This window comes from Phalangium opilio, unplaced genomic scaffold (genome assembly GCF_054372755.1).
Source record: "Phalangium opilio isolate 3A_F unplaced genomic scaffold, DU_Popi_V2 ptg000003l_1, whole genome shotgun sequence".
NCBI classification, from domain to species: domain Eukaryota; kingdom Metazoa; phylum Arthropoda; class Arachnida; order Opiliones; family Phalangiidae; genus Phalangium; species Phalangium opilio.
Genome location: NW_028324145.1, coordinates 12,482,953 through 12,509,575, shown reverse-complemented (window position 1 = coordinate 12,509,575; position 26,623 = coordinate 12,482,953). Strand labels below are relative to the sequence as shown.

The following is a 26,623-nucleotide window of genomic DNA, read 5'->3' as shown; positions in this document are numbered from 1 at the left end:
GTTCCGGGCTCTGTGGAATACCACGTATGAAATCACTCTCTGGAAGATATTTACGAGCATCGCAGTACGTAGTGGGTTTTAAGCTAGCTAAAGAGAGGATGAGGTACACGATTTTAAGGAATCATTCGGAACCTGCAATTTAGGATCGCAGTTCTAGGCGTTTCATCTACACTTTAAGATACAGAAAAAAAAGTGAAACTAGAGAAGATCAATGGAAAGAATTTACACTATGGTGTATTAACATCTGTTCTAAACCGGATATGACGCGGTTAATGGCCGTGTTTTCATCAGAGAGGAATAGTTATCATATTCTGTAATTATACTATCTTAGCCAATTGATTAGCAAATCACTCAGAAAAATTACTACGAGACAGCTCTGTGCTAAGAGGATATACTATAGAAATTCTTCAGCTTCCAATGGTGAATTTTCATATGAAATTTCAACGTTAGAAAGGAATTCCCGTACCTTGTCAACAGTAACAGCTGGTTTAGTATAGAAAACCCAAGTTGAACCGAAATAAATCGGAAGGGGGTTATTCTTCGGGCTAGCTAGCAAAAGCAGCCTTGTCTGAATATTAATGTATGGCGCAGGTATAGGGAGAGAAATAACGGAGGTGCAGAGGGGGGAGTCAAAAGACGCGGAATAGTAGATGGCCGAAAGGCGTTGTTCGATAAAAATGAAAAATAGCGCCACCATTCGGGTTAAAGAGGAAACACCCAAGAGCCGCATCCTTTTCCATAGCAGTAAGGACGTTCCAAACGCGAGCTTAACGTATCAGGAAAGAAAATTTTACACTTTAGCTTTGGCTTTGTTGGATCTTCAAGGTGGTGGTACTGGATATGGGTGTGGGTGTGGGAAAATATTGACGTATAGCGTCAAAATGACGTCACAATTGCTCAATATTAAGAAGGTAGTAATTTAGATTTCCAGAACTTGAAATCTTATAAGTGCAAATGGGTTTTTATTTTTCTTTGGGATGTTCATCGTTTAATTTTTTAAATTTAACGATCTTCCATACTAGATTTTAGCCAATTAAATTTCTTCTCAAGCGCAAGTAGCTCGAAACGAGTAAATTTAAGGATAGGTAATCCAAAATCTATCGGCACGAGGGGCCGCCAAAAAATCGGGGCGTCGAAGCGGAAAGCGAAACTCTTTTTTAAAAAGAGCATGTCGACCTAAATTGGCGTTCGCCTAAATCGAGAGTTCATTTAAAAAGAAAAAGATAAAACGTATCACCGTATCGGTATTCGGTATAAATAAAAGGTTCCAGCCAATTTCTACTCCCGTTACTTTGTCCCCAAATGGAAGAAGAAGAAGATTCAATAAGAAAAATCGTGTCCTTTTTGACAACAAAAAATAAAAAAAAAACCCTTAATTTCTTCTACCTACCTCAATTTAAAATTGAATTGAAATATATTTCCTTAAATTACTAGTGTACTTACTACACGGTGCATTTGAATTAAATCCCCATAAAATAAAATGAAACGACTTCAACATTTCCTTGTAGGTTTAGCGCGTTCTTAAGGAAAATTAAAGTTCAAAACACGCCTCATTTAATTTTGTAAATAACAACCTTATTACGGGAATTATTTGAAAACAAAGATTTTATATTTCTATTAATGAATTTGAATAAATCATTAACATTGCTTTATCGTATAGATTATGAAGTTCTACAAGGTAGGCGAAATTCAATAAATTTGGGAAATATTTAAATGGTTATTTTACGTTTAAGCTTTCCTGTCAAATAATTTGAGGATAAATCTAGCTTACTCATTTGATTATTTACCATTTTTTCAAAACATAACTATAACAACCTCGAGGGTTTATTGGGTACAAATTCCCAACTGAATCACATTATAATAATAAAGCACCTTAGTCATAACTCATAAAAACGAGATACCCTGGAGAGACTTTAAAATCGAGCCCATAAAATATTATCTTATTTCGAAAAATATTTTTAATATCATTTACTAAGTTTAAGAGAGATAGGTCAAAGGTTGGAAAATTGAAACTTCAGAAAAAAAAAGAAAAAAATGTTAAAGTGCGTAGCTTGCAAACAACATCTATCTCATGTTTACTCAGCTTATCTCGATTAAACTTAAAATATGTTTCACGATGAAATTGATCCCAAACGGATAACCTAATACATCACTAAGCACGAGGAGTAAAAAAAATGCGGGAAAAAACAGGATGTGGAGGGCTCGAGCGCGCGAAAAATTATATACCAACAACTATAAATGAAAGTTCATAAGTTGAAGTAGGTCAAAGTCCCCCTCTGATGTTTTAATCATCCTTTAGAGGGCGGAACTCACTTGAACCGCAATAATTTGAACTCGAGGTGTCACAAGGGAGGGGTCATATATATTTAATCTCCCTAAAAATGTGAGAAAGTTGGTGACGTTTCGTCATTGGGTTTGCAAATGTATGGAATAAGACACCCTCTAGAGTGTTAGTAACAGTCAGTAGGGGAAGAAAGTTTTCTTAATTTAAAACGCGAGTTGAGAAAATATTTATCTAAGAGGTATTAGCCGCTAGCTGCGAGTGAGAACCGAGCCAGCTTCGTTTATATCTCGTGTGAAACGATCGAACGAAAAGCTCCAAAGCAAATATTTTCCTTGGAATTAAAAGTAGCAGCATCGATTTTAATGAAACAGCGCCACCGTCAGGTGTATTTTAGTATGTAAAAAAACAATGTCTACTCATTTGCATAAACACTCGATAACAGCGTAACGTATTTGCCCTTAACTATAGCTTGAAAAGGGTAATAACGAAGAAGGGTTATCAATTAACAAATGACCAAAAATTATCCAACCAATAAATTCTCATAATTTCCACGAACGTTTTGATTAAATTAAACAAGGGAATATTTCCTAATACAGTGCTCTTGTTGATTAGTATCTGTTATTTAGTTTTGGCGCATTTTTGCATTTACTAAAAACGCAGGCTGTCAATCGATAAGTCGATAATACCACAGAATCCAATCTTAGAATGGGTAAATCCCCTTCGAGAAAACCCTATTTTATAAAAGTTAAACTCGGGCTCATTCTAAGTCTGGAATCCTTCATCGATCCTCAAAGAAGAAGTTAACTCAAACCGGCGCAAAGTTCCACCGAGCGGCCAAAATTTCTTTACCAATCCAAATATCAATTATAGATTATTTTTCTCGATGCACGAAATTACTACACACATTATCGAAATCTCCAGATAAAAATAGAAATTCTCTTTAGCAACTAGATAATTTGTATAAGCACTACTTGCTTATTTACAAGACGGTTTTTTTATCTTTTCCTGTTTTGTTAAAACATCACTCAGTCAATCGATAATACGAAACAAGATTCGCGTAATCTCAATGCTCATATTGTTATTATTAGTCAAGTAAAAGTTGAGAGGGGGAAAACATTACCGTAGTTACCGAATAAAGCTTTCGATAATCTCAATTGAGGATAAACTTTTCGCGAGTTTTTCATCAATAGTAATAGTAAAAAACATTCGATCCATTTTCGAGTACGATTTCAAATAACGATATAAAGATAAAATGGACTTACCATACTCGCGGAGAGCGATGGTGCCGATTGTCCCAAGACCGAACTTCGCATTCGAACTAAATTGGATGTTTCAGATGACCCTATTTAACGACAATAAAAGAAAAAGAAACTAGTTAGTTAACTTTTAAAGTCCAAAGAAGAAAATGCACGGCGAGAACAATTGGAAATAAATATTATAAACATCTTATAGGCCCAAGTTATTTGATACTAACGATAATTTAAACTGTTAAAATACTCTGACGTCGGTAGGCGTATCGTTTACGGGTATTTTAAAATACAAAGCACGAACTAAACGAATTATTAAATGTCGTTAACTATTAATATACTAATTTCGGAAATTCCTATTAACCTATTAGAGTTAGAAGTAAGTTCAATTGATACTGACCTTGTCCAGTGACCCCAGCAGCTGCCGATGGGTTAGTCATCATCAAATGACCGTAGCAAGCGGAACCGGAAGAAGGTGAAGAAAAAGCGGCGAAACTCTCTCTCCGTTTCTTCAAATCCTCGGAGCACTGTCGCGAAAATTGTCCCCGCGTCTTCCGGAATAATTGTACAAGAGGCAGATCATCGTGATGAGGATGATGATGGTGATGGTGACTGGACAAAAGGTGCGTAGAGTCGCTATGGTGCAAAAGGGAGCGTCGAGGCGAAACGGGGGTCATCCCGGGCAAAGGCGAAGACGGGTTGACCGCTGAAGCTCCGCTTGGCGGATAAGGATGGTGCTGTATCGAGGATCCAGAGGGCGGAGGAACTCCCGCCGAGGACAGAGAAGAGAGAGTTTGATGATACTGATGATGGTGGTGATGGTGATGATGGTGCGCCGGTTGGTGTTGTTGCTCCGACTAAAATTATACGTGAAATTGCTATTGGATGACCCGTTAACCAAGTCACACCTTCAAAGAATACAGTTACTTAACAAAAGGGTCATGATAAATTGGCTCGATGTTTTTAAATAATTTAAATTTAAATTGTATAGAAAATCAAATATATTCTAAGAATTTAAAACTGTGGTAATCAAAATTGTTCACCTAAATTATACGCTATTACCATAAATTTTACGTAATTTACCGAAATTTATATATCATTATGAGAATCAGAAAAAAATAAAATATGAACAAAAATATATTTTACCAGACATATTCCTACATTCTACCAAATAAATCAAACTAAAGAATTTAAAAACTTACCAGCGGCCATTCGTCAATCTTAAAATCTAAGGGCAAATTCAACCTCGCGATTTTTCGCTCGCGTTTCATATTAATTAAGAACTTTGTCTTGCGACCTTCGGGAGGCAAACTAAGCATTGATATGAATCATCGTTGGATTTCTTACCTATAACGATAAAAAAGAGAGAGAAGCAAAAATTAGTTAGATAAATAAAAATCAACTGTCATAAAACTTATCTAATCTTAGTAGACCTATTACGAAAAAAATTAATTAACCGGCATAAAATAAATTGGCCCCTCACTAAAACGTTTCAAAAGAGTACTCCAAAATTATTCCCACAATTTAAGCTTCTTAACTTTTATCATTGAACAAAAAACTGACGATTTATATGGTTTCACGTAATGTACCGTCGCAAAAACATAAACATGCCCTAAACCAAAGACGACTCAAGATCCATTGACGTCGTTTTCGGGATATCATCTCTCAATGTAAATATTTATCAGTTTTAAATATTAATACGGGGTAATTTAGATTAGAAAAACATATCGGTTTAAACAGAATATTTTATTACTTGGTGTATGGAAAATTTTCTCCATCGTGATTAAAACCGTTTCTAATTTACGTAGAAATTCGTGCTTAACGACAAAGCCAACTTCACACAAATAGAAAAAAATCGAAGTCGTGTTTTTTTCAGTACGAAAACAATTGAACTTCTGAATTTTCAAACTATAGAATTGGTTGGACTTTCATTTGATTAAAACTGAAGAAAACAATACCGTTATCATCTTGAAATATGATAAATTATCGTTGAGATTTTCCCTTTAAGTATATCTTAAACATAGCGAAACCTCCAACGATTTGAGAAATAGGAAAAGGCAATCTTAAAATAGAGCTTCACCGAATGAGCGAAGAATTTCGACCAGTCGACAAATTTTCCAGCGAGTGAGAGAGAGAAAGAGAGAGTGAGAGAAAAGAGGGAGTAAAAACAACACAAAACAACCCAAACCCATTGTTATACACACTCCACCGCAACAACATAAGTGAGGAAGATAATCAAGGCATTAAGCTCCCCACTCCGTTAATAAAGGTATTAGGTCAAAAGAAAACACAGAACATCCCCCCTTGAGATTTCGATACCTAGATAAACAAAAGTCCCCCCCCCCCTGTCCTGTTTCAACCTTGCATCGACCTAGATTTCGCGAAGGTTCCCTTAGAAACTTGGCTCCTTTTAGGATTGCAACGAAAGTCTATAGAAACGCATGGTGCGCTTGTACTAAACACCCAAAAGCTAAAGAACTAAGTGTCGGGTAACAAACAACGCGTTCTTGGAGAAAGTAACAACTTTCGAAAGAATGTATTGTATAAAACAATTAACAAAACGGCTTTGTATGAATTATAGAGTGCGGATTTTAGCAAATGGATCATTTCTGAAAGAAACCCAGCCTCCCGTATAACAAAAGATGGGGCTTACGCTACGATCCAATTAACAGTTTAAACTTAGTAGTAAAGATTAATCTCCAGTTCCACGAAATTACGCCTGACTTAAAGAGGGCACGTCATTCTCATTTCTTTCCGGAATCAATTTAAAAATTCCTACAAAACTCATCTCCGATTACATAACGTCCCCTAATTCATTTTAAACAATACCAAATTGGATATGTTTCACCGGCTTCGTGGAATCACGCAGTTCACTGACTTTTCCTGACATATTGCAAATCTCAGGAAGAAAATCGTGTCAGTGGATCCTATCTAAGACCTGGTTCACTCTCGCTCACTCTGGGATCGCGTAGCAAAAGAGAGATAAAGAGAGAGATCAAGAGAGGGGCCTGATTTGACCCGGTAACACACTTTCCTCTATTTCGGGGTGATAGGAGAGGAGACTAATAATCCTTTTCCGCGAGCTCAACGCGGTTTAGGTTAGGGATCGGATAAAATGTCACGGAGAGATCTTTCTTTCTTTTAGCTTGTGTGTGTTTGTATGCGCCTTTATCCATCACGTCGTTGTGTTTATGTAAAAGCACAGGCAGCGTACCATGTTTGAATGACAGGGCGAAAGTTTATCTCTACCTCTTTTTTTTGTAAGGTAAATATTATAACGGTGTGGTCGAAAAATTGTCGAGACATCAAGGACGGTGAATTTGTTTTGACATAAGTATTATAATATGTCCCGAGTTAAATTAGGTCGAAATGCCATGCCATACCCTCATCAACCGATTCAAATGGGAAACAAACTGGTTAGTGATGCGATTGGTGAGGTCTATTGGACTTTTGTGACAAAGTACGTAATTTTAAAGAGAGGGAAGTTCATTTTCTCCAAATTACACTAATCTATTTAAATAATCAAGGCCTAAAGAGTTTTTAATCAGACTGAGGCACGTCTGAATAATAAAATAATTATTTCAAAATGAATAAAAAGAATTAAAAATTTCCAATCAACTATTTCAGGCGATTATATAACAGATGAAAATTATTATCGGTTGAGCGGCCCTGGGGGCTGACGGGGTGTCTGTTCTTGAACGCTTTAAAACTATTTAATTGGAGTCAATGTTTAAATAAATTGTAGTCGATTTTATATTACGTTTCAAACTAGGTTATCGGAAAATAAAAAAATTGTTTTCAAACCCCAATTTCACCCAGTCAGACTTCTTCTGTAAATTTTAGAAAAATGTTTATAGAATCAATACGTTTATTTCTCTTACCGATACGGTAGATTGATTTTAACAAGTTCTTAAAAGGATTCTCAAAGCCTAAATAGATGCTAATGCTAATCCTAGCCTGGGTGTTTAGAAAAACATATTATTATTGGATTGAAACCGAAAGGGGAAAGGGGGATGATACCAACAATTATTACAAAATATACGATCACCGTATAAACAAAACTTTCCTTGTAATTTTTTTATTTCATTTAATAAATTTATGGCAAAAGGCCTAAAGGCGTATTTAACCGTTCAAATTTGGGTTTCACGATTGGTGTTAGACACAGTCCGGGATTACTAATCATACGTACAGTTCAAGGACCCTAGATACACGCGATATTACATGTTTCTAAGCGTATAAACAGTACCAGACTATTGACTAAATTGAAAGAAAACTATTATTCCAAACACTTCATTCATTTCTTAAAGAAATTATTCATAGTTCAAATTGAAACCTCAGCCCTTAGCTTTCTGACCCACGTGACATATCATCCCAGTTAATACGCAAGACATACCGGTTCAGAAATACATCAGGTTCACCTTCACTGTAGAAGAAACCGTACCGGACAGAAGTATAACGAATTTCTTACGAAACATTTTAAAGTTACTAGTAAACACTCCGCCGATGTTTAAGACAGACCGTACAAAAATTATCCACATACTGAAAAATTCAGACCAACTAATACCTATTACTAATCATAATTAGAACCACCAAATTGCCTAAACATCAATTTCAAAATCAGACATGAAATACACTTACCAAAATGGTGCCACATAAATTTATATCATCCGAAATTAATTCCAAACTAAGCTTAAATATTAATTGGCGTCAACATGCCGGCCGTTTTAACCACAAATTAAAAAAAATTGGGATCGTATGACACGAAATTTACTCTTCAAGAAAGCTGAACCGTCATTCAGCAAAAACAGCGGACTGAAAACGGCAACCAGCACACTCACGCGCTTGGCAAGAAGAAAAAGAACTAAAATAGTTCGATAAGATATTTATTCGAAACAGAACTTTAGATCCCACAATCGCAACCGAATGTCATAACACGATAACGCGCGATATAAAAATAAAGAACAACATAAAAGCGTTTTTATCCTCGCTTGATTCTCCACAGTTTCCAAAACCTCGAATCAGAAGGAAGAGAAAGCGATATAGCGTTTTCTAGAGCACCGAGAGCGCGGTGTAAGGGACAAACACCACTAAAGATCCTTTGCTAGAACTGAATCAACAGCGGAAAACTTATAAGAGATCTCCCTTTCTCAATAAGTGCAGCGAAGAAAGCACCGAAGCCAACTTCTTACAACGACGACGATCTTGGCTAAGCCTATCTTCTATAGTCTTAGGGGTTAATTTCAGTTCTCTTTGAGAGCGAGAGGAAGAAGATTGAATGGTTATACAAGCCTTGTTAATGGTCTTAGGAGACACGGTGACAGTAACTTCCAGTGTATATATATATTTTCATCTAAGCTTAACTTTGGAAGAAGCGCTACAGACCAGGGGAAAAATCAAGCAAGCCTATAAAAGGATCTGGCCCTCGTCCCTACCATTTTTTGGCAAAGGTTCTAATATAAACTGTACGGAACAGAACGGTGGTGGTACGTACACTGCGGCAGAAAAGAGGTATTGGTTTTGCTAGACTAACGGGCAGACCCCGAGATGACTTCCAAGTGGAAGGTATACGGTAATAGCTCTCTTCCTATCTGAAGATAGGGAACAATGAATCAATATTATTGTAAATGTACAAACAACGTATTAAATAGTCGAGTACATTGTTAACTATTAAATATTTACGTAATTGTGTCTATAGGGGATTGATACAAACATAAAACTTATCTAAATTAATTAGTAAAAACCCTATGTTATCTGAGAGCCTTGCCTGGAATAGATCAATACAGAAACCCCCATTTTCCAACGTAAACTTTTGCATTTTAAATGCAAGGCAATTGCAATTCATCGTTGTTATTTTGTACGCAATCATGTCGTTTCGATTTCCAACAAATTTCAATAGAAAATTCGCAATAAATTTCCATTTCGTATTGACAACTAAAGCTAAATTGCCAACTCCGAGCATGGTAAAAGTTTGTTTACATCTACGCAGCTATACCAACTAAAATAAACTGAATAATATTAAACGAGACCATATAGTTTGGATCATATTTATAGCGTATCATATTGAATAAGAGAGCGGTATATAGCAAAGCCCTTTACATTTTTTTCTTCTATTATTGGATCAAACCCAGAAAACAACTCCGGGAGTGAGTGAGAGAGAGAAAGAGCCTTGGCGGTTAATTCCGGGTTAAAGACCGACGCCAAGCGTACTGCGGAAAAAACATTGAACGCGAGCGACATTGGGAATGGGACTTGCTTAATCACGAGGTTTCGTTATATTGGCTTTTTTATACTCTGCCCTACGCTGTTTCCGATTCGCAGAGAGACCAAGGACCCAAATCATCATTGTTACCACACGGACTCTAAATAGGTTCAGCGTCACGAGGATTTGTCAATTCCGAGGAACTTCCAAACTCTCATCCCACCACCATTTTAACGATGACGTTCTTAGAGACACATTTTCTGGCTTACAAATAATGATTGATTAGATGGTACTTCGCTGCTGCTCCATTGTCAGTGTATCGGAGATTAATTAGTTTTTTTTTACTAAAAGAACTCCGTGCACTGAAAGACTTCAAATAAAGATTTAGATTTCACTGGTGACTTAAAATTGGACACCGTGTTGTCATCAGCAGCTTCTATTGTTGTTGGCTGGCTTACCCAACAAGGACCTTGGAAAACCCTTTTTAACGCCTACCGCGAGGTCTTGGGTTTCAGGAGTACGATAAAAAATTGTATGTTTAGCAATTTAAGTAATACCAATAGTCCAGCAAACTTTGAATAAATTTGAAACCAAATTTAATCTATTGACACATTAAACTGCAATCCCAGAACGAGACAGTCACTATAAAAATTGACCATATCAGAAAAAAATTTAAAAGATAATTTTCGGAAATAAGCCGATGGCTTTCAACATCAACCACGATCTTATCCGGGTAACCCTATAGCTAGCTCCTAATCGAAAATATATAGCAATAAAATGAAAGGGGATAAATTGGTAAGCCGAGATGAGTGGCAGATTAAAATAGCCACTGAGACAGTCCACTCTCGAAGGTTGGCCAAACCACTTAAAGAGCTACTACCTACATTGAATGGTGTCGGACACTTCCTAAAAAAGAACTATTTATAGTCTCTTCAATATTCCTTGCTAGAAAATAACCAAATGTCCGACAACCCGCATGGTTTGAGCCTAAAATCAGTGCACAGGCGTACATGGTATTATCGAGTTTTCCATTTCCAGGTTCGGGGAGACTGTAATTCCTTTACTTGTCGACGGGGGCGCTTCTCTTATAAATATATAGGCAGCTAAGCAAAACCCTAGGGGAAAATGGCGTAACCAACGTCATTTTTAAAAGCCTTTTATAATTAGTTTTCGTTTTGGGAGAGAGAGAGCGGGCCTTTTAAGCGAACCCAGCACGCTCAACGCCCGCCCGAACTCTTGCAAGTTGCAACAAGGCATCTTTTCCTAATAGCTCCTATTTTTTGTCGAGGGCCGGATAACCCCGAATGAGCAAGCCAAACTGCAATTCTTTCTCTCTTTGTGAAAATTGAAAAAACGTTTTTCTTTTCTTCCTAAATTTATTACGAAGCCTTTCTTTGAAGGATGAATTTTTTTTTTAATTCTCCCACAACTTATTCTCGAGAAATTAAAATTAATGGCCGCTAACACACAGTCTCTTGAGAATGTTGCTTGCGGAAGTTCATTTTCGGTACTGATTTTTCCAAGTCCCCGAATTTTATTTAGGGCTGAAGATCTTAACTTAGAAGATCAGCCGCATTCTTGACCATTCTACCTGTAGGGAAAAAAATTATTGCGGATACACTGCTAAAGTGATGAAAAATTGTAGGCCAATCGTGAAAAATCGGAACTACGCGCGGTACTTGTGGGTTCTGGATTAGACAGTGGAGAGAAACCCCCTTACCACGGAGAGTTCCTTACTATAAACTCAGGCGAGACATAACCCTTAAGTTTGTATTTGAACGTCTAGAGTACTTAGTTAATATTTCTAATGGAGTATATTTATGATAGAGAAGGACTGACATTGTAGTCTGGTACGTAACACCGGTAAACTGTCTGGGAAAGAGATATGGGACCAAATTCTGTCTGGGACCCAAGGGTCATTAGTAAACTTACTAATGAGGGTAAGCCTCGTCTCGACACAGACCAACTGATAAAATTTTAAATGAAGAAGGAATGTTTCGCGCTAAAACCATGCACATCTATAGTCGAATCACACACACACACACACACACACCACCCCACTTTATGGTCTTAACATAAACACAACCTTGACTAAACATACACAATTCCCGGATCGACGGCTGGGCTTTATACCTTAGTAACTCTAATGGCGTTCATCAATGACGTCAAAGACGAGTGGTTGTACTTTTTAGAGCAATTTGGATTCAACAGCACGCGCCAATAAACACACTGGCCTTTGACTTAAAAATAGTAGCGCGAGATGTACACTATAAGTTACGTTAAAAGATCTTCAGAGACGGTCACGTGCACATAAGGGTCAAATTTGATACTTGGCACGCGCAAAGTAAAACACGAATGGTCGACTATAGAACTCGGCTTCAAACACAAGATAGAATGCTTCAAGATTTGACAAACAGTCCTATTTCATGAAAGAGCTTTCTCTTCGACAGAACCAAACAACGGGGAAAGTAATGAGCAATAAAACAAATAAATAGTCGTCTGAATAAACGAACAAACTTTAGTTTACAGACAGTCTTTCTTTTCGGGGGAAAACTGTTTAAACTTTCTGACTCTTAAAAGTTTTCACTTGGTATATCTGTTGTCGATTGCTTCCATCGAAACACCTCTTTCCCAATTTAAGCAAATACTCCGCATTAGGGCAATCAATGCATGCCTAATTACATACACTCAATAACTAAGAGGTAAGAGAGAATTTTCTCACCCATCGTCAGAATTATTATTCCTAACCCAACAGTACATGGCAGCTTGCCTTAATTCCACCTCTCTCAGAGCAGCGCGGCTCAAGCCAATAGCAATTGCCAATCTGGTAAATTAAATTAAACATTTTCCCTCCGATATCCGGAATATAGAGTTAAAACAGGGTTCGTCTCATGAAGATAATATCTTATTAGTTAAGGCCGGGAACCCAAGAAAACTCTGGAACCTTACGAATAGTTCATGTTTCCACGATCTCATATTGGTAGCCTAGAACGTTATCACGTTTAAAATTGTTCTTGGTTAAGCTTAACTTCAACCGTGTCCCGGATACTAACACGGTACAATACGCTTGAGACGAACTAAAATTTATCGTAATTAGAGTCCTTGGCACGGACGGACGGTTGTAGTTTACAAAATTTTGAGTGCCTATTTCGTGATTTAAATTTCAAAGGGTACTATGACCAGCTGCAGAGCTCCCCTCCAACTCTACATCGCACTCTAGCTACCAACTCCTTTCTATACACGCCCAACAACCAACTTCATCTCGAGGGTTGATTTAACGAAGCCCAGTGGTGTTCAATGGGGATAACCAAGGATAACTTACATAATATAAGAGTAAGAAGTATACTAACCCAAAGTTATCATCAATGATTTCAATACATTATACCGCTAATTCCCCGACACGCATTGGGACGACCTTTAATAATAACTTCCGTAGTTTGTTTCCTACAGGGATTTTTCTTAATCCAATCAGCGGATGAAAAGAATCTCTCGAATGACTGATTAAAAGAAGGACCAGGCTTCTTTATCCAAAATTCTCGAACTGATAAATGCCTTCAGTGCACTCAGTTCTTCGCGTAATCTCGAGTATGGGAGACGGTCGCCGCGGTGAAGGATGCCAGGCTATTATTTCCCCCTTCAGTTATATAGCGCGTTTAACAATAGATAGAAGATTGTACAGTTTCCAATTTCCCTCGCATATGGGACATTTATTGCAAAGATAAATAATGTCATCATCAATATTTAAGGCGACACTTAAGGACGGTTACAAACGATGAAATATTGCGTTAAGGTTTGAAGGGAAATGATGAGGAAAACATAACAGAAAATAATAAAGTTTTTACGAAATTGGATGGATAAATTTCATGTATTGCGTATCCAATAATGTAAGGATACTTTTACAATTATTATAACTAGGGAAACAGAAATAGTTAAAAACAGTAGTCAATATTCTCAAGCTTTCTTCACTCTCATCGTTAGTTTTAATCGTTTTAAAAACCTTGAGACCAATAAAAACAGGACCATGAACATAAAAAGGACACATTGTAATTCAATTCCAACCTGAGTTGAAGACGGCGACTCATCATCAACACTGACAATCCTAACCCTCATGGTCAAACCTCGCCTTCTCATAATGACCGGTAAGTCTTCCTCGTAAATAGTCGATTCAACTTGACCACCGGCACAGCGAACAACAGTGGGACTTCCAGAAGTAGTAAAATGCGTCGAAGTCAAACCACCACTATCCAGGGAATTGTCCGAACTATCCGAATATCTTAAGGAATCGCCGCTGGACGTACTGTCCGCGCTTGAACTTTGAAACATGATTGAAACGTTCCTCGATTGTCGAAGGTATACGTGTACTTTTAACTGTTTCCACCGCCTCAAACTTTACAGAGTGAAGAAATGAAAAAGGGGGTTACCGGAACATTTCTATAATTAAGTTTTAAGGTAGATGATTGCGAAGATTTTACAAAATCAGGCCGAGTTTCTTGAAAAGTAAATAACTAGAAGCCGAGCTATCTAAACTACGCCAGCGAGCACCTAGGAAACGGAATCAAGCCAGCCAAAAGCGGAATAAAACAGACTACTATCTGAAAGACTAAGAAGCGTCTACTATAGTGAGCGCAGGAACTTCTAGAGGATTAGGAAGATCGTTCTTCCCCATCGCACGCAGCGCGTGCATGGAAAGACGTGTTCGCGCAGACGCCATCCACAAGTGGGATCATAGATAGAGGATAGCGTTAAGGCTAGCCCCCGGATAGAGACAACGATGGTTTAATGTGGACCATACACATACCATGCCATAGTCCGTGCGGATAACGCGATGGGCAGAGCCAACAGAGGGGGCGCGAACTACAAAAAGCAACTAGCGGAAATGGGATCATTTCTTGCATCCCTGGAAACTCTGCCTTGCCTGCCAGAAGAGAGTTCATGGTATACAGTATAAAAAAAAGAAAGACAAAAGAAAAACTCTTAACGTCCGTGCTTTTTTACCTGGAGCCATCTTCATCTTCAGATGTAAATAAACTGAAGGAAGCGTTTTCCCTGAAGTCATAATAAGATTTCATTCAAGTACTAGGCTAGAACATTTCGACGGTAAACAGCCATGGATATCTGATCTGAGACGGATTTATACACTTCAGAATATGAGCATCTACCACGGCTTACAACTTTGGAGTTATTACAGAAGTAGCTTGCTGGAAAATGGGAAAACGGTGCGACCAACCAGGTACACAGACCCGGCGAGTAATATCCAAAAAAAAAAACCGGATGTTAGGGCTAAGGTCTTCCCTTATTCTTTTTAACCCAAAAATTGAGCAACAGCGAGAACTCTAGCTTGAGAAAGTAAGCGAGCGAGTCTGGAAACTTTATTCCCCAATTTAATTTTGCAATAAGATAGACGCTACGTTCCTTTGGCAATCCACTTGGATACGTGAGCTTAGGGGGGTCTAGGTTACGAATAGGTTCGGATATACTGGGGATGAAACAGCGATACCGAGGACTACTCGGGAGTTATCTTTCCCCGGTGAATTACGATGGAAGACGGCAACGTGCTCTTTGATTGAATGAAAATGTCTGCGTGGGACTCCCAGAAAACTAGCTGCATGCTGCATGTGGCCCTTATACAAAACTTAATCCAATTGATCTAGCCCTGTCACAAACACTAAGATACACCAGAAACTGTATATATACGAAAAGAACAGCGGCGTAAGGGGATTTTCAAACAGTTTCCTTACACCATGAGCCTATCTTTGACCATGGTCAAAGATAATATATTTTCACTTGGTGTTCTTGCGTCCCCGCTAACTTCAAAACAATGAAAATCGAAACGGAGAAAGATTTACGCGTAATAATGTCTATTCTTCCTAATTTTGACTCTGAAATGTGGACAAACTTTGTCAACTCGGCGCTCAGTAAATTAAAACTGGGGAACTCTAAAAAATTTGGTTAATACAAACGAAACCTTTCACATAATAATAATTATAATAATAATAATAATAATAATATGTCGTTCACAGCCTGCTCCCTGTATAGTTAAGCCTTTTTGACCTTTAAATGTCAATCGAATTCGATTAATATCTCGGGCATATGTTGGAGAGGGGGGAATTAGATAATAGAGATGTCCATAAGGATGTGAGAGCACGAGCCTATGTCTATAAGAGAATCAAGGATCGAAAGCAATTTTCCGAATAAAACGATGTACGAGGGGGGTTGGGACGAAGGAGATTGCTCGCGGGGTAACTAGGGATCATAGGAAGACGAGGATGAGGAAAATTATATCAAGAAATAGATAAGGAAGAGCAAGAGGAAGAGAGAGAAAAGATCACGTTTTTCGTGGAACGCGTCGATTCCAAAACTTCTCGGAGAATCATCCATCCCCTACTCTCCATCCTCTCTTTCTCTCTCAATTTCTTGGCAATTCAATACGCGAGCATCTTGACACACGGCACGTGAGGTTTTTTACAGGAGCGGAAAATGAGATCCGAATTTCAATTCGTCTTATATATATATATATATATATATATATAGAATACTTTACAAGCCAGTGATATCCTTAAATATTTTACAAGTAGACAAGAGAAGATGTCATTTACATACAAGACGCGGATTACACCTTTTAAATAAAAGATTACTAAACCCATTGCGCTGCAAAAAAATACAGCAAAGTAAGCGATAAAAGTTTGAAGGAAAAAAATGAGGCAAAAAATATTAAACTAGACACTCGGGAAATCCTCCCTGCAACCTCACGTAAAAGACTAGATCCTCAAAAGATGAGTCCAAAGTAGGCCTATAACGAAAGAGAAAAAAGTTTATGAAATATACCAACCAAGAGATATCTTTGGTCCGAACTCCGAACTGAGAAAAAGTCCAGAAACACAAATGGACAAGTTGGGAATAGATATAAACAAAAGTATAATAACTCAAAGTAAATCGCAACAGCCTGAAACCATTTCCTTCGTCATAGCAAACTTAGCCAGGGTTCATTTGAAAACTTCACGCCATGAAGACGGATAAGTTTATTTCCTTTCATGTTCGGAAAACGTAGGAGGAAATGAGCTAACTTTCCAAAGAAGAAGACCAAGAGAAGATCTCGGACCTTTCTCGTACGCAGACTGCGGGGCAATCTCTACGGAGTAAGAAGGTACTTGCGCATAGCCTACAACCGAAAGAAGTCTTAAATTATTAAAGACGAGAAAACCATAACGGGGTTTGCAGCAGCTTCCTTCCATTTTCAAGAGTAAGTCGTAAAAACCAAGGTGAAAAACTAAAGTATTTTATATCAGTTCAAATATTCCTCAGAAAAACAAACTAAGAAAATCAGTAAACGCATTTGTAACCAAGGAAGACAGACATAGGGTAGTCAAGAACACGTATCAATACATTGGAAAACATTATAAAGAGTGTTGAACACTCCCGTGTATCTAAGGAATGTTGCCAAGATCAAAAAGACATAAAGAAAACTCTTACAGTTCCTCCCAAATAAACTTAAACCTTGAATGTTTCATTACGACGAAAACTTTCTCATAAAAAAAACCCATGGAATCTCTGGAGGCAAGAAGAGTCAGTCACTTCTCATTCGTAAGAAAAAGGTGCCCCGAAGCGACTACACACTTTTAGCAGTATATCACTGAAAATCTAAGAGATCTTCCCCTTCAAGAGATATAACCTTTACTACAGTATAAACCAATAATAATAGGCTTCTAATAACTTCGAAATCATCTACTTCTAACGCCAAGCAGAGATGGGAGTGGTCTCTACTCACATATTCGAAAGATTGTACGGGTAGAATTCCATATATTATAATGGAGATCCTCGAAATAGTTGCGTATATTTCCTCTTACTAAGTCGAAATTTGTGAATAAATTAAGGGTAATGATGAATTATCAATAGTATTAGAATAATTAACAGGCTCGTCACGTTAACATCGGAACTTGCCAAATCGAAATGGAGCTATTTTAATGATACCTAAAGTTCATTACACAATTAAAAAAAAAAATAATAATAAATCAATTTAGTAGCTAGCTAGGTAGGCAATAAGCTACAATAACAATTATCTTGTACTATTAACTTCCCTTGGATTATTTGAGAATTAAAACTAGAAAAAGAATATCTTGATTAAAAAGTCACTGACGAAGAGAGAGAGAGAAGAGAAAAAAACCGAACGCGGGGCAATAATGAACCCATAGGAAATTAGAATGAAACGAGGTTGGTGCACCCTTAAAGTAATTAAGTTAAAGACTATGGTTGTGGGAGTATAGTAATGGAACAGCAGTAAGTTACCAACCGCTAGCTTAGGGTTAAAGAGGATGAAGGGTTATAGTTGTTAAGTACAAAGAGCGCCGAGAAGGAATCGAGGAGGCGGAAACTTTAGTACTTAATTAAATCCTCGTGGCTTTAGCCTCCCTTTTCTTTTCACACGCCTGTAAGGTTTCTCGCGCGCAGTACACGAGCGCGCGTGGAGGCAAAAAGAAAGAATAAAAGGAGAGACGCCGTTGCCATGGTTACCGTGATACGGGATTAAGGAAGAAGAAGACGAAGAAAAATAATCCCCCAAAAGTTGGAATGGATGTTGTCACCGAGGCTTTTTCAAAAGTAAAAGAAAAAAAAAAAGGATGGAAAGGTTTTTGAACGAAGATGATTAGCTAGAGCTTCCGCTTCATCCACGATGGTTTTGAATTTTTAAAACGTTTCAAGCTAGCCTAGACCCATCCAAAATATTAAAATATTTTCTACGAGCATCAACCTTTACCTTAATTGGAAGTTTTTGAACTTTTAAGGTGTCTCTCAACTCTAAGTCGATAATTAGCTAAAATGTACTATCCCTCTAATTTAAATGGCATAAAGTGACGTGAAGTAGCCTTGGTAAGCCACCATTCACGTCATCGACGTCCTTGCAAATTAGAAATTAATCTAATTAATATTTTGAACTACGTCAATACGAGAAAACATAAAATTCCGCAGAAACGCGATGGAAAACTAATGCAACTGTGGAAACTCATTAAAAATTCAAACTTTGGCAATATATAAAATGAGTTTTGAAATGAAATTACTAAAATATTTACAATATTTTTCATATATATGTTTTAAATTTACAATAAAACTGAAAATGGTTTGAAATTGCCCTCAATCTATGCCTTAAAATAACTTCAGTATTGGTTTGATTGCCTAAAATATTTAAAACTTTTTTCAATAAGTTATACAGTAAAGCCAGACTGTAAACCTTTACTTATTGTAAAACTAATTTAATATTAAAAGTGTACCCTAATCACTTTTCTTATCCCTTAGTTCCCTCGTTAAATCGTAAAATGTCTAGCCGAAAATAAAAAGGAAAAGCTTTCAGCTATTCTGAGGTAGCCAGGGGCCTTCCTTACAAAACAGAGAAGATAATAAAGAACAAAAAGAAAAGAAAAACGCAATCTTCCCAGAGTTGAAATACCTTTCGAAAGAGCAAGCCCTTTAAATAATGAATCATTTACCATTACCTTTCCCAACCTGAGAGCTAGTACCTGGGCTAAAGCTTAGCGAGCAATGGATTTCAATCAGAACAGCGGGGAAGGAAGGAGCAATGTACCAAAATGAACGAAATTTCCAAAGGAAATCAAATTTTCAGAGAAAACAGGTATGGGAAGATTGCAGAATCTGAAACTGGGGTTGAGGTTGGTAGGGCGGTGAATGGAGGAGTTAAGGGCGAACAACATTTCAGGGTCCTGAAAAAGGGGCATTAAATTCATTCCCTCCATTTCGTTACCAACGTATAGACTCTTCTACAAAGAGCAGGGCTTAGCGAGACTTTTGAAATTTATTCCCAACATTAAACTAACCGTTTCTCTACCCAGTCTTCGCTACCAAGGTCTAGGATGTAACTATAAGATTGTTTACTAGAACGGATTCAATTGAATTGAAGGACAGAAAATAACGTCAGCGTTCGATTCATAGACCTTTTCGACGTGTGGTTAATACATTGCCGTCTCTGCGCACTCTCATGATACAAAAAGCGAGATGGAAAGCTATAGCTCTTATTTACATCGAAATGGTCTATAGCAGGGATAAATTTATTTTGAATGAAAGGTCAAGTTTGTTTACCGAAGTAGATTGCGATAGATTGGAAAATTTCGCAACCCATTATCTCGAAGCATTTCGGAACTAAAACTTCAATCATCCGAACTAGACCATCGTACTAAAGCTTGTACATCTTTATGATAATACCGGATAATTTAATAAACTACCATTTAAACTAATTACGGGAGGGGGAGGGGTTTATCTCTAACCGCCAAACATTACTAAATTATACTTAACTCTTAAAACTTGTAATTCTCCTCCTTAATGGAAGCTCTAAGGAAGAAAGGAAAACAAATGCAGGAAGGATAAATTCGCAGCGCGAGATTGAGAGCTAAGATCTTGCTTGATCTGGTTGTCATAGCAACAATCCTTTGTTCAGGTACTGTTCTACAAAGCACCGTCGCAAATTGCATCCCTGGCACATAAAAAGAAACTCTACAGGTGCTCCTTCCCCCACGATAGAAACCAAGAGAGCCAAAAAAAAAAAAAAAAAAAGAATCCTTTATATCCGAATCAAAAGTAGACTAAGCCCCGAGGTCATGAATTTTGGGGTGCGATCAGCCATGCCATTATAGACCTATCGTTACGCGGCTGTGGAGTGTGGTACGCGAGGGAGAGGAAGACGAATTAAGAGTGACTGACCACAGTGTGTGTGGTCATCAATCAGACGCGTGGGAAAGGCAGGAAATTAAGGGAGACCAAGCTGTTTATCAAATAAAAAAATGTAATATGTTTTCCGTGAGATAGTCTCTTAAGCTCATACATAAAGCCAAGGGTATCGTAAAATTTCAGGAATGTGGTTAATATATTTTTACGGTGAATTTATACGTCAAATTTGGGGGTCCCAACCAACGTAATTAAGCTTACGATCGGGGTTGAAAAAAAAAAAAGTTGGGACCCTTTTTAAACGATTTAGTGGTCAGTAAACCGAACAGTACTTATCGTAAAAAATACAGCTGGGCACGTGTTTATTTTAGGGGCTTTTTTTGGCAACTAAATAAGCTTCGAGATGGAAGCCTCTTTCTATTCTAAACGGTTTCTTTGAGTAAGATTAATTAAAGGGATACTCAAACGCTAAGCGAGCGATTAAGTTCCTTCTTTAACCAAATGAGCTCGAGTTTGTACGAGGATAAGAATCATGCTCCACTTCCAAGAACTCAAGGACAGTGATAGAAAAATTCACTCGGAGCGCGTCTAATGAAACTAATTCATTCCACTACTCAATTAAAACTAGTCATAACATATTTTTATCATTCGTCACGGTGACTAAGGTTTTCGAGTACCCTCTCTTTCGCCTTCTCTTCATTATATTCATCATAACACAACCCGCTCTACAGCTTAAATCCATTCGAATCTAGCACATATCATATCCCACTACGAGCAACGATAATATAAATATCGTTACAATTTCAATCGTCCCGAGAAATGGGTTGACTTTAAGCCTAATTAGGGTTAACTTTTGGCCCCAGCTCCATTTGAAATTAATTACTAGGTCGAACATTTACGGTAATTATAACGCCGGAATCCCTACAAATTATAGCAACAGAAACAAGTTTGAAAAAAAAAACTTACAAATCCATTTTGAAAATTGAAATTCTATATATATCGCCAACATGCAGTACTTTATAATATACTTTAGGAAACGTTTTAAAAATACGTCAGAACCTTTAGACCGATTGCAATTTTATGCAAATGGTCCAGCCGTCGAAATTTTATATCACATAAAATTCGTAATTTAGTCAAATCATTAATTCCTTTCGAAAAAATATTAATTTAATCAGAAGTAAATTAACCCCGAAGCTATAGTAAAATATGTCTCTCGTAATACCTCTCTTTTATTAGCTTGGGGCATTTAATCTATATCTATATAAATCAAAGTCCTGACTGACTGACTGACTGACTGACTGACTGACAGACTGACTGATAATCAACGCCCAGCCCAAACCGCTTGCCCTAGAAGGCTGAAAATTTGCAGGAACGTTACTCATAATTAGTAGGCGCGTACTAAGAAAGATTTTTCCAATCCGCCGCCATCTTAAAAAATGGCGCCCAGAAATGTAAAAAATCTTCTCTATGCAATTAAGTACGCGCGTTTCAACCGATTTCACAAATATTTAGTACACTGGTTTGCTTTAACCTTAAGACGGGCTTAATGGTCTTTCGGGTTCGAGTTTTCGCCATCTTTTAAAATGGCGCCCAGAAATGTAAGAAAATATTCTCTATGCAATAAAGTCCGCGCGTTTCAACCTATTTCACAAATATTTAGTACAATGGTTTCCTTTAACCTATAGAGACGGGCTGAATGGTATTTTGGGTTCAATTTGTTGCCATCTTTTTAAATGGCGTCCAAAAACTTAAAAACCCTTCTTTATGGAATAATGTCCGCGTGAAAAGTAATAAAAAGTATCCCGACGGGCTGACGGACTGTGCCGAGTGCCTTCGCTCCTAGGGTGCTAAAAAAATATTAGTCATCAGTAAAATCTACACATTCTTTATATCATTTTAGATGAAAGTTCTTATTACACGCGAGCGACGCCGCGGGTAACGGCTAGTAATAATATAGTTTAAAATCAACTTCCAGTAAAATTAAATAGGTTAGGCTCAAATGAAATTTTCGATTTCAAACTTTTAACAAAACTCGACGTTGCACCTTTGACACCGCTCTCATTTTTTTCTTTTTAAAAACTATTAACAATTAAAAGACAATATCGCCAACGGCGTACGCAGAAAAGGGTATATTACAGGGGCTTTCGAACAAAATGGTTACGTTCCACATATAACATGGTCAAAACTCATTAGTACCGACTAAAAAAGATGGTACACCTCCTACTTAGGCTATAGAGTCCTAGACTTATTTTAGTCGTCGTCGCAGTCTTGCGCCAAAGGCCTTTTAAAGTACTTTTAAACACGCCTTACCTTTAATAATTTCAAACGAAAGATACCTGCAGCACGATAGGACAGCTTTGATATCTATCTCCAGCTCGCGAAACAACCAGTTAAACTAGATATCGTTCTCTCAGAATTTTAAAAAGGTTCGCGTGGTTACGAGTTAACGTTGCTACGCGGTTTTTACGGATATCAATAATGGTAAGGGTACACTGTCTCCCCAAATATTTCGAAAAAATAAAAAATAACTCCGTCGTATGCAGCGACCCTAAGACGCCAAAAACGCGCGCGCGAGATATAATTAAGTTATTGGATTGAATTTCAATCAGATCTATTCGGAGGAATTTCAAAGATATTGGGCGGGATATCAGAACTATGGTTTATTTATTGGTTCCCAGATAAAGCGAAATATTGGCACCCAAAAATAGTTTCAAGATAATGATCAACACCAATATGTAAATACTTCAAGAATGTTATTCGAAGATGGGTTGGGTTGTTTTCAAAAGATTTAAGATAATACTTGTTTAAATGGTTTGGGTACAAGGAATTAAAATTATATTTCAGATAACCCCGAGATGACCTTATGAAATTGCGCACCCTCAATTACTGGCCTACAGATTTATCTCGCCACTGGTCATGACGTCACTCACCCAGTATTACTGACACAACAGTGTCTTACCATCACTAAAACCCAAACCGACTAGTATTTTCCCTTGGTCCTAAGATTGACCAGCCCCAAACACCAAAGCCTACCCTAAACTAGACAAAAACAAGAGAAATTTCATCTACCTGAGTATCCTTGTCCAGACTCTTGGCCAAATGTACGACGCTCATAATCCTGGCACGGACATCCGGACTCTTGACTCCGTAGTTCCTGATGAGATCCGTATCAGTCAGGGCCCGGAATTGATCAAAGGGTAGATCGGAAGGCACCACTCCGGCCAAACACGTCATGGAGGCCACATTGACGTTGTTGTTGTTATTATTGTTGCTGCTACAACCGCTACTGGTGCTATCCCCGCTGGATGACGTCGAGGAAGCCAAGAAATTGTAGCGGGCTCTTTCGGCAACAAAGGCTCCCACGGTGGCCGGTAACGTCGATGTCGTGGCCAGAGCCGAGATACCTCGTGGCGGGTTAACGGGAACCGTCGCCGAGCGAGTAATGAAGGCCTCGCGACGTGAACGACGTAAATTGGCACCACCATCGCCTTGGCTATTTTGGCTCATTGATTCCCCGTTGAGATTCTTATTACGTTTTTAATTAATCCACAATCACCGAACGCATCGCGTTAATCTGTTAACGACGAAATTACCATATTTAATTAAGATTCCAACCATGATTAACGACAGGAATATCTTTAATTTTTCTAAGAGTAAGTTCCGATCGAAACTTCCTACGTATTCTTTAAACTTAGCTAGAGCGTGGAGGAAGTACAAAAAAAAGGAATATCTAAATTACCACTACACGACACGACACGCTCTGGGGTTTATTGTTCAGCTGGTAAGCTGTGTGTCCGCGTTCAACGTTCAAACAATAATAATGAAAGAGGCAAGAAAGAAAAAAAAATCATGGAGAAAACGACCAATTTTTTTTGCAACGATAACATAAAATGACCTCATTCCGTATACCACTTTTCATGATTTGAGAAAAACATCTCCAGCTAGTAAAAAAAATTTCCTTTCTATACCTCCTGTTTAAAAAGAATTCCAGTTAGCCAGCCCTTTTTCCTATTGGTTGAAAAAAAAAAAACATTTCCTCTTGGTTGAACCTAAATTTCGCAAGATTTCCAATTGTAAGAAAGTTGGAAATATTCTCCCCCTTTAATTGAAATAATTTCACACGCGTTTTTCCTAAACACCCTTGTTATTTAATTAAAGATTAAGGTTTTAATTAATTTCACAATTAAAACTTCAACTTGGACGTGGCAAGAACACTAGTTAGTCGCGATACCCTAGTTCATAATATTTTCATAAGGGTTTAACCGCGCGACTCGTAAAAGAAAAACTCGGAGAGAATTATCATAATATTTGAAGTTTAAAAAGTTATTTTGAAGGATACGAAGGTCACGGTATAGTTGTCAAGATTCTAAAGGGCCAGTTACAAAACTGTCAAGCTCTCTAAAAATTCCTATATTCGCGCAAAAATAAATACCTCCTAATCAATTCCTGCAATATAAATTTTTAATACAACCCCGGCTTTGAAATTTAAATTCACGATATCATCGTATCGTGATATTACACCTTTAAGATATTGCTAGGCCTAATTTAATCTATAAAAAAACTCTTAAAAACCTGCATGAGAAAGTCCTTGGAAAAAGGCGAGAAAAATATTTTAGACAACTACACGGATCGTATGATTAAATAAAAAAATAAACCAATTACCAATCTCATACCTTTTTCCAATAATTTTATCAGATGGACGGACGTAAAATTGATAGTTTAAAATTAATAGCGTGACGTTATCAAACTTTCAAAGGCGGAAAGAATTGAACCTTAACCTATCACGTAATTAAGTCTATAATCATTAATTGGCTTCCATAATTAAAAATTAACCAGCATTGAAGAGCGCGAGTCGTTTAAAATCCACCAAAGCGTGGGGTCTTAATCCCCCTCCTACTATGAGCAAATACTTTCTATGATGACTAGCCCGGACTGCTCAACGCTAGCCTCTTTGGCGACTTCTCTCTTCATCTGCCGGACCAAGGGGGTTTGCGGGTAAAGGGTGCCAAGTAAAAATCGATTAACAGGGAGTATTGATATTGCCTACACTGGAACTGAATGCGCCTAGCTCGTAACTTAGTGAGGAAAGGAGTACCCGCTTGGAAGAAATAACTTAGGGAGGTTGGACGTTAGCTTTTAGTCTTTTCTTAGAAATTTCTGGAGAAGCGCAGTTGTGACGTCAGTTCTCCCCAAAATTAAGCGCGTAAGTCAATAAAAGGGGTACCCTACACTTGTTTATTTTTCTCTAAACTAAAATCTTTTGAGAGCTTGGGTTCAAACCTAATGAAATATCAACAACAACTTCATACATTATTTTATCCAAGAAGAAGCCATTCTTTAACGACAGCTTAACTGCTTGATACTACACCCTCTATGCTTATTACGCTATTATTCATCCTTTTTATCAAAGCCATTTTATAGAGAAAATAGATGCTTATTTTATTGCCTCTACATTGATTTGTCCCTGTATATGGTTTGTTATTTAGATATAAAGGTTTTTGCCAATACCCAGTACATAGTAGGCCTACTTGCTCTCTTTATGGGTCATAATAATTTTTGCCACTATTGTTTTAAGTCAATTTAATGGACTTATGATTGGATGCATTAACTTATCTATTATAATTTAAAATTGTTTCATAACAAAAAAAGTTAAATACCAAAAACTCATGCATTTAGATATTTAATTTTAATATCCCGATTTATAAGTAAGAAGAAATGGATTTTAATAGAGGTCATTGATTTGAATTGGACAATGACATTAGCTAATGACAAACGTTTTAAGAAAATCTTACAAGCCCCTGGGGAACAGAAAGGTTAATGTTCCACCCCCTTAATAAAATAACAAAGACAGATTCGCCTTTAGAATTATAATTTAAATTCAAATTAACTTAACTGAGACCATAAATGAAAAAATATTGAAACTTACCCACTAATTTCCATCTCCTTAATTTGATAATAATTTAATTCCATTGTTGTCACTAAAATTTTGTTATGTTGACAAAAGATGACGAATCCTTGCTAAGCCTAGGCTTCAAATATACCGTAATTTTGTTTGGCGACTTAGCCGGTTGTAAATTTAAAACACCCGTTTATAAACGCGATAAAGATGTAAACAACATTATATAAACATTAATGAACAAATTTAACAAGATAATTTTACCCGAACATTTTAAAAACCCGGGAAAACCAACAGACCAACGTGTACCGTCGTCGCCTAAAAACTTT

General features: G+C 37.4%; 1 protein-coding gene across 4 annotated transcripts in view; it reads right to left on the bottom strand.

Annotated features, from left to right (window-relative positions):
• Positions 1 to 26,621, bottom strand: part of dop (microtubule-associated serine/threonine (MAST) protein kinase dop) — a 45,665-nt gene extending 19,044 nt beyond the window's left edge. For 2 of the 4 annotated variants that reach the window (XM_089841348.1, XM_089841349.1), the window contains exons 1-4: positions 26,325 to 26,620; positions 23,468 to 23,972; positions 3,932 to 4,388; positions 3,547 to 3,626 (exon numbers count right to left, since the gene is read on the bottom strand). In XM_089841348.1, coding sequence (XP_089697474.1) covers positions 3,547 to 3,626; positions 3,932 to 4,388; positions 23,468 to 23,905 — 975 coding nt within the window. In that variant the 5' untranslated portion in view covers positions 23,906 to 23,972; positions 26,325 to 26,620. Of the gene's footprint in view, positions 1 to 3,546; positions 3,627 to 3,931; positions 4,389 to 4,733; positions 4,879 to 8,169; positions 8,574 to 23,467; positions 23,973 to 26,324 lie in introns of those variants that run through there. The other 2 variants (XM_089841350.1, XM_089841351.1) reach the window with 2 other exon arrangements.
• Positions 26,622 to 26,623: the final 2 nt, after the last annotated feature.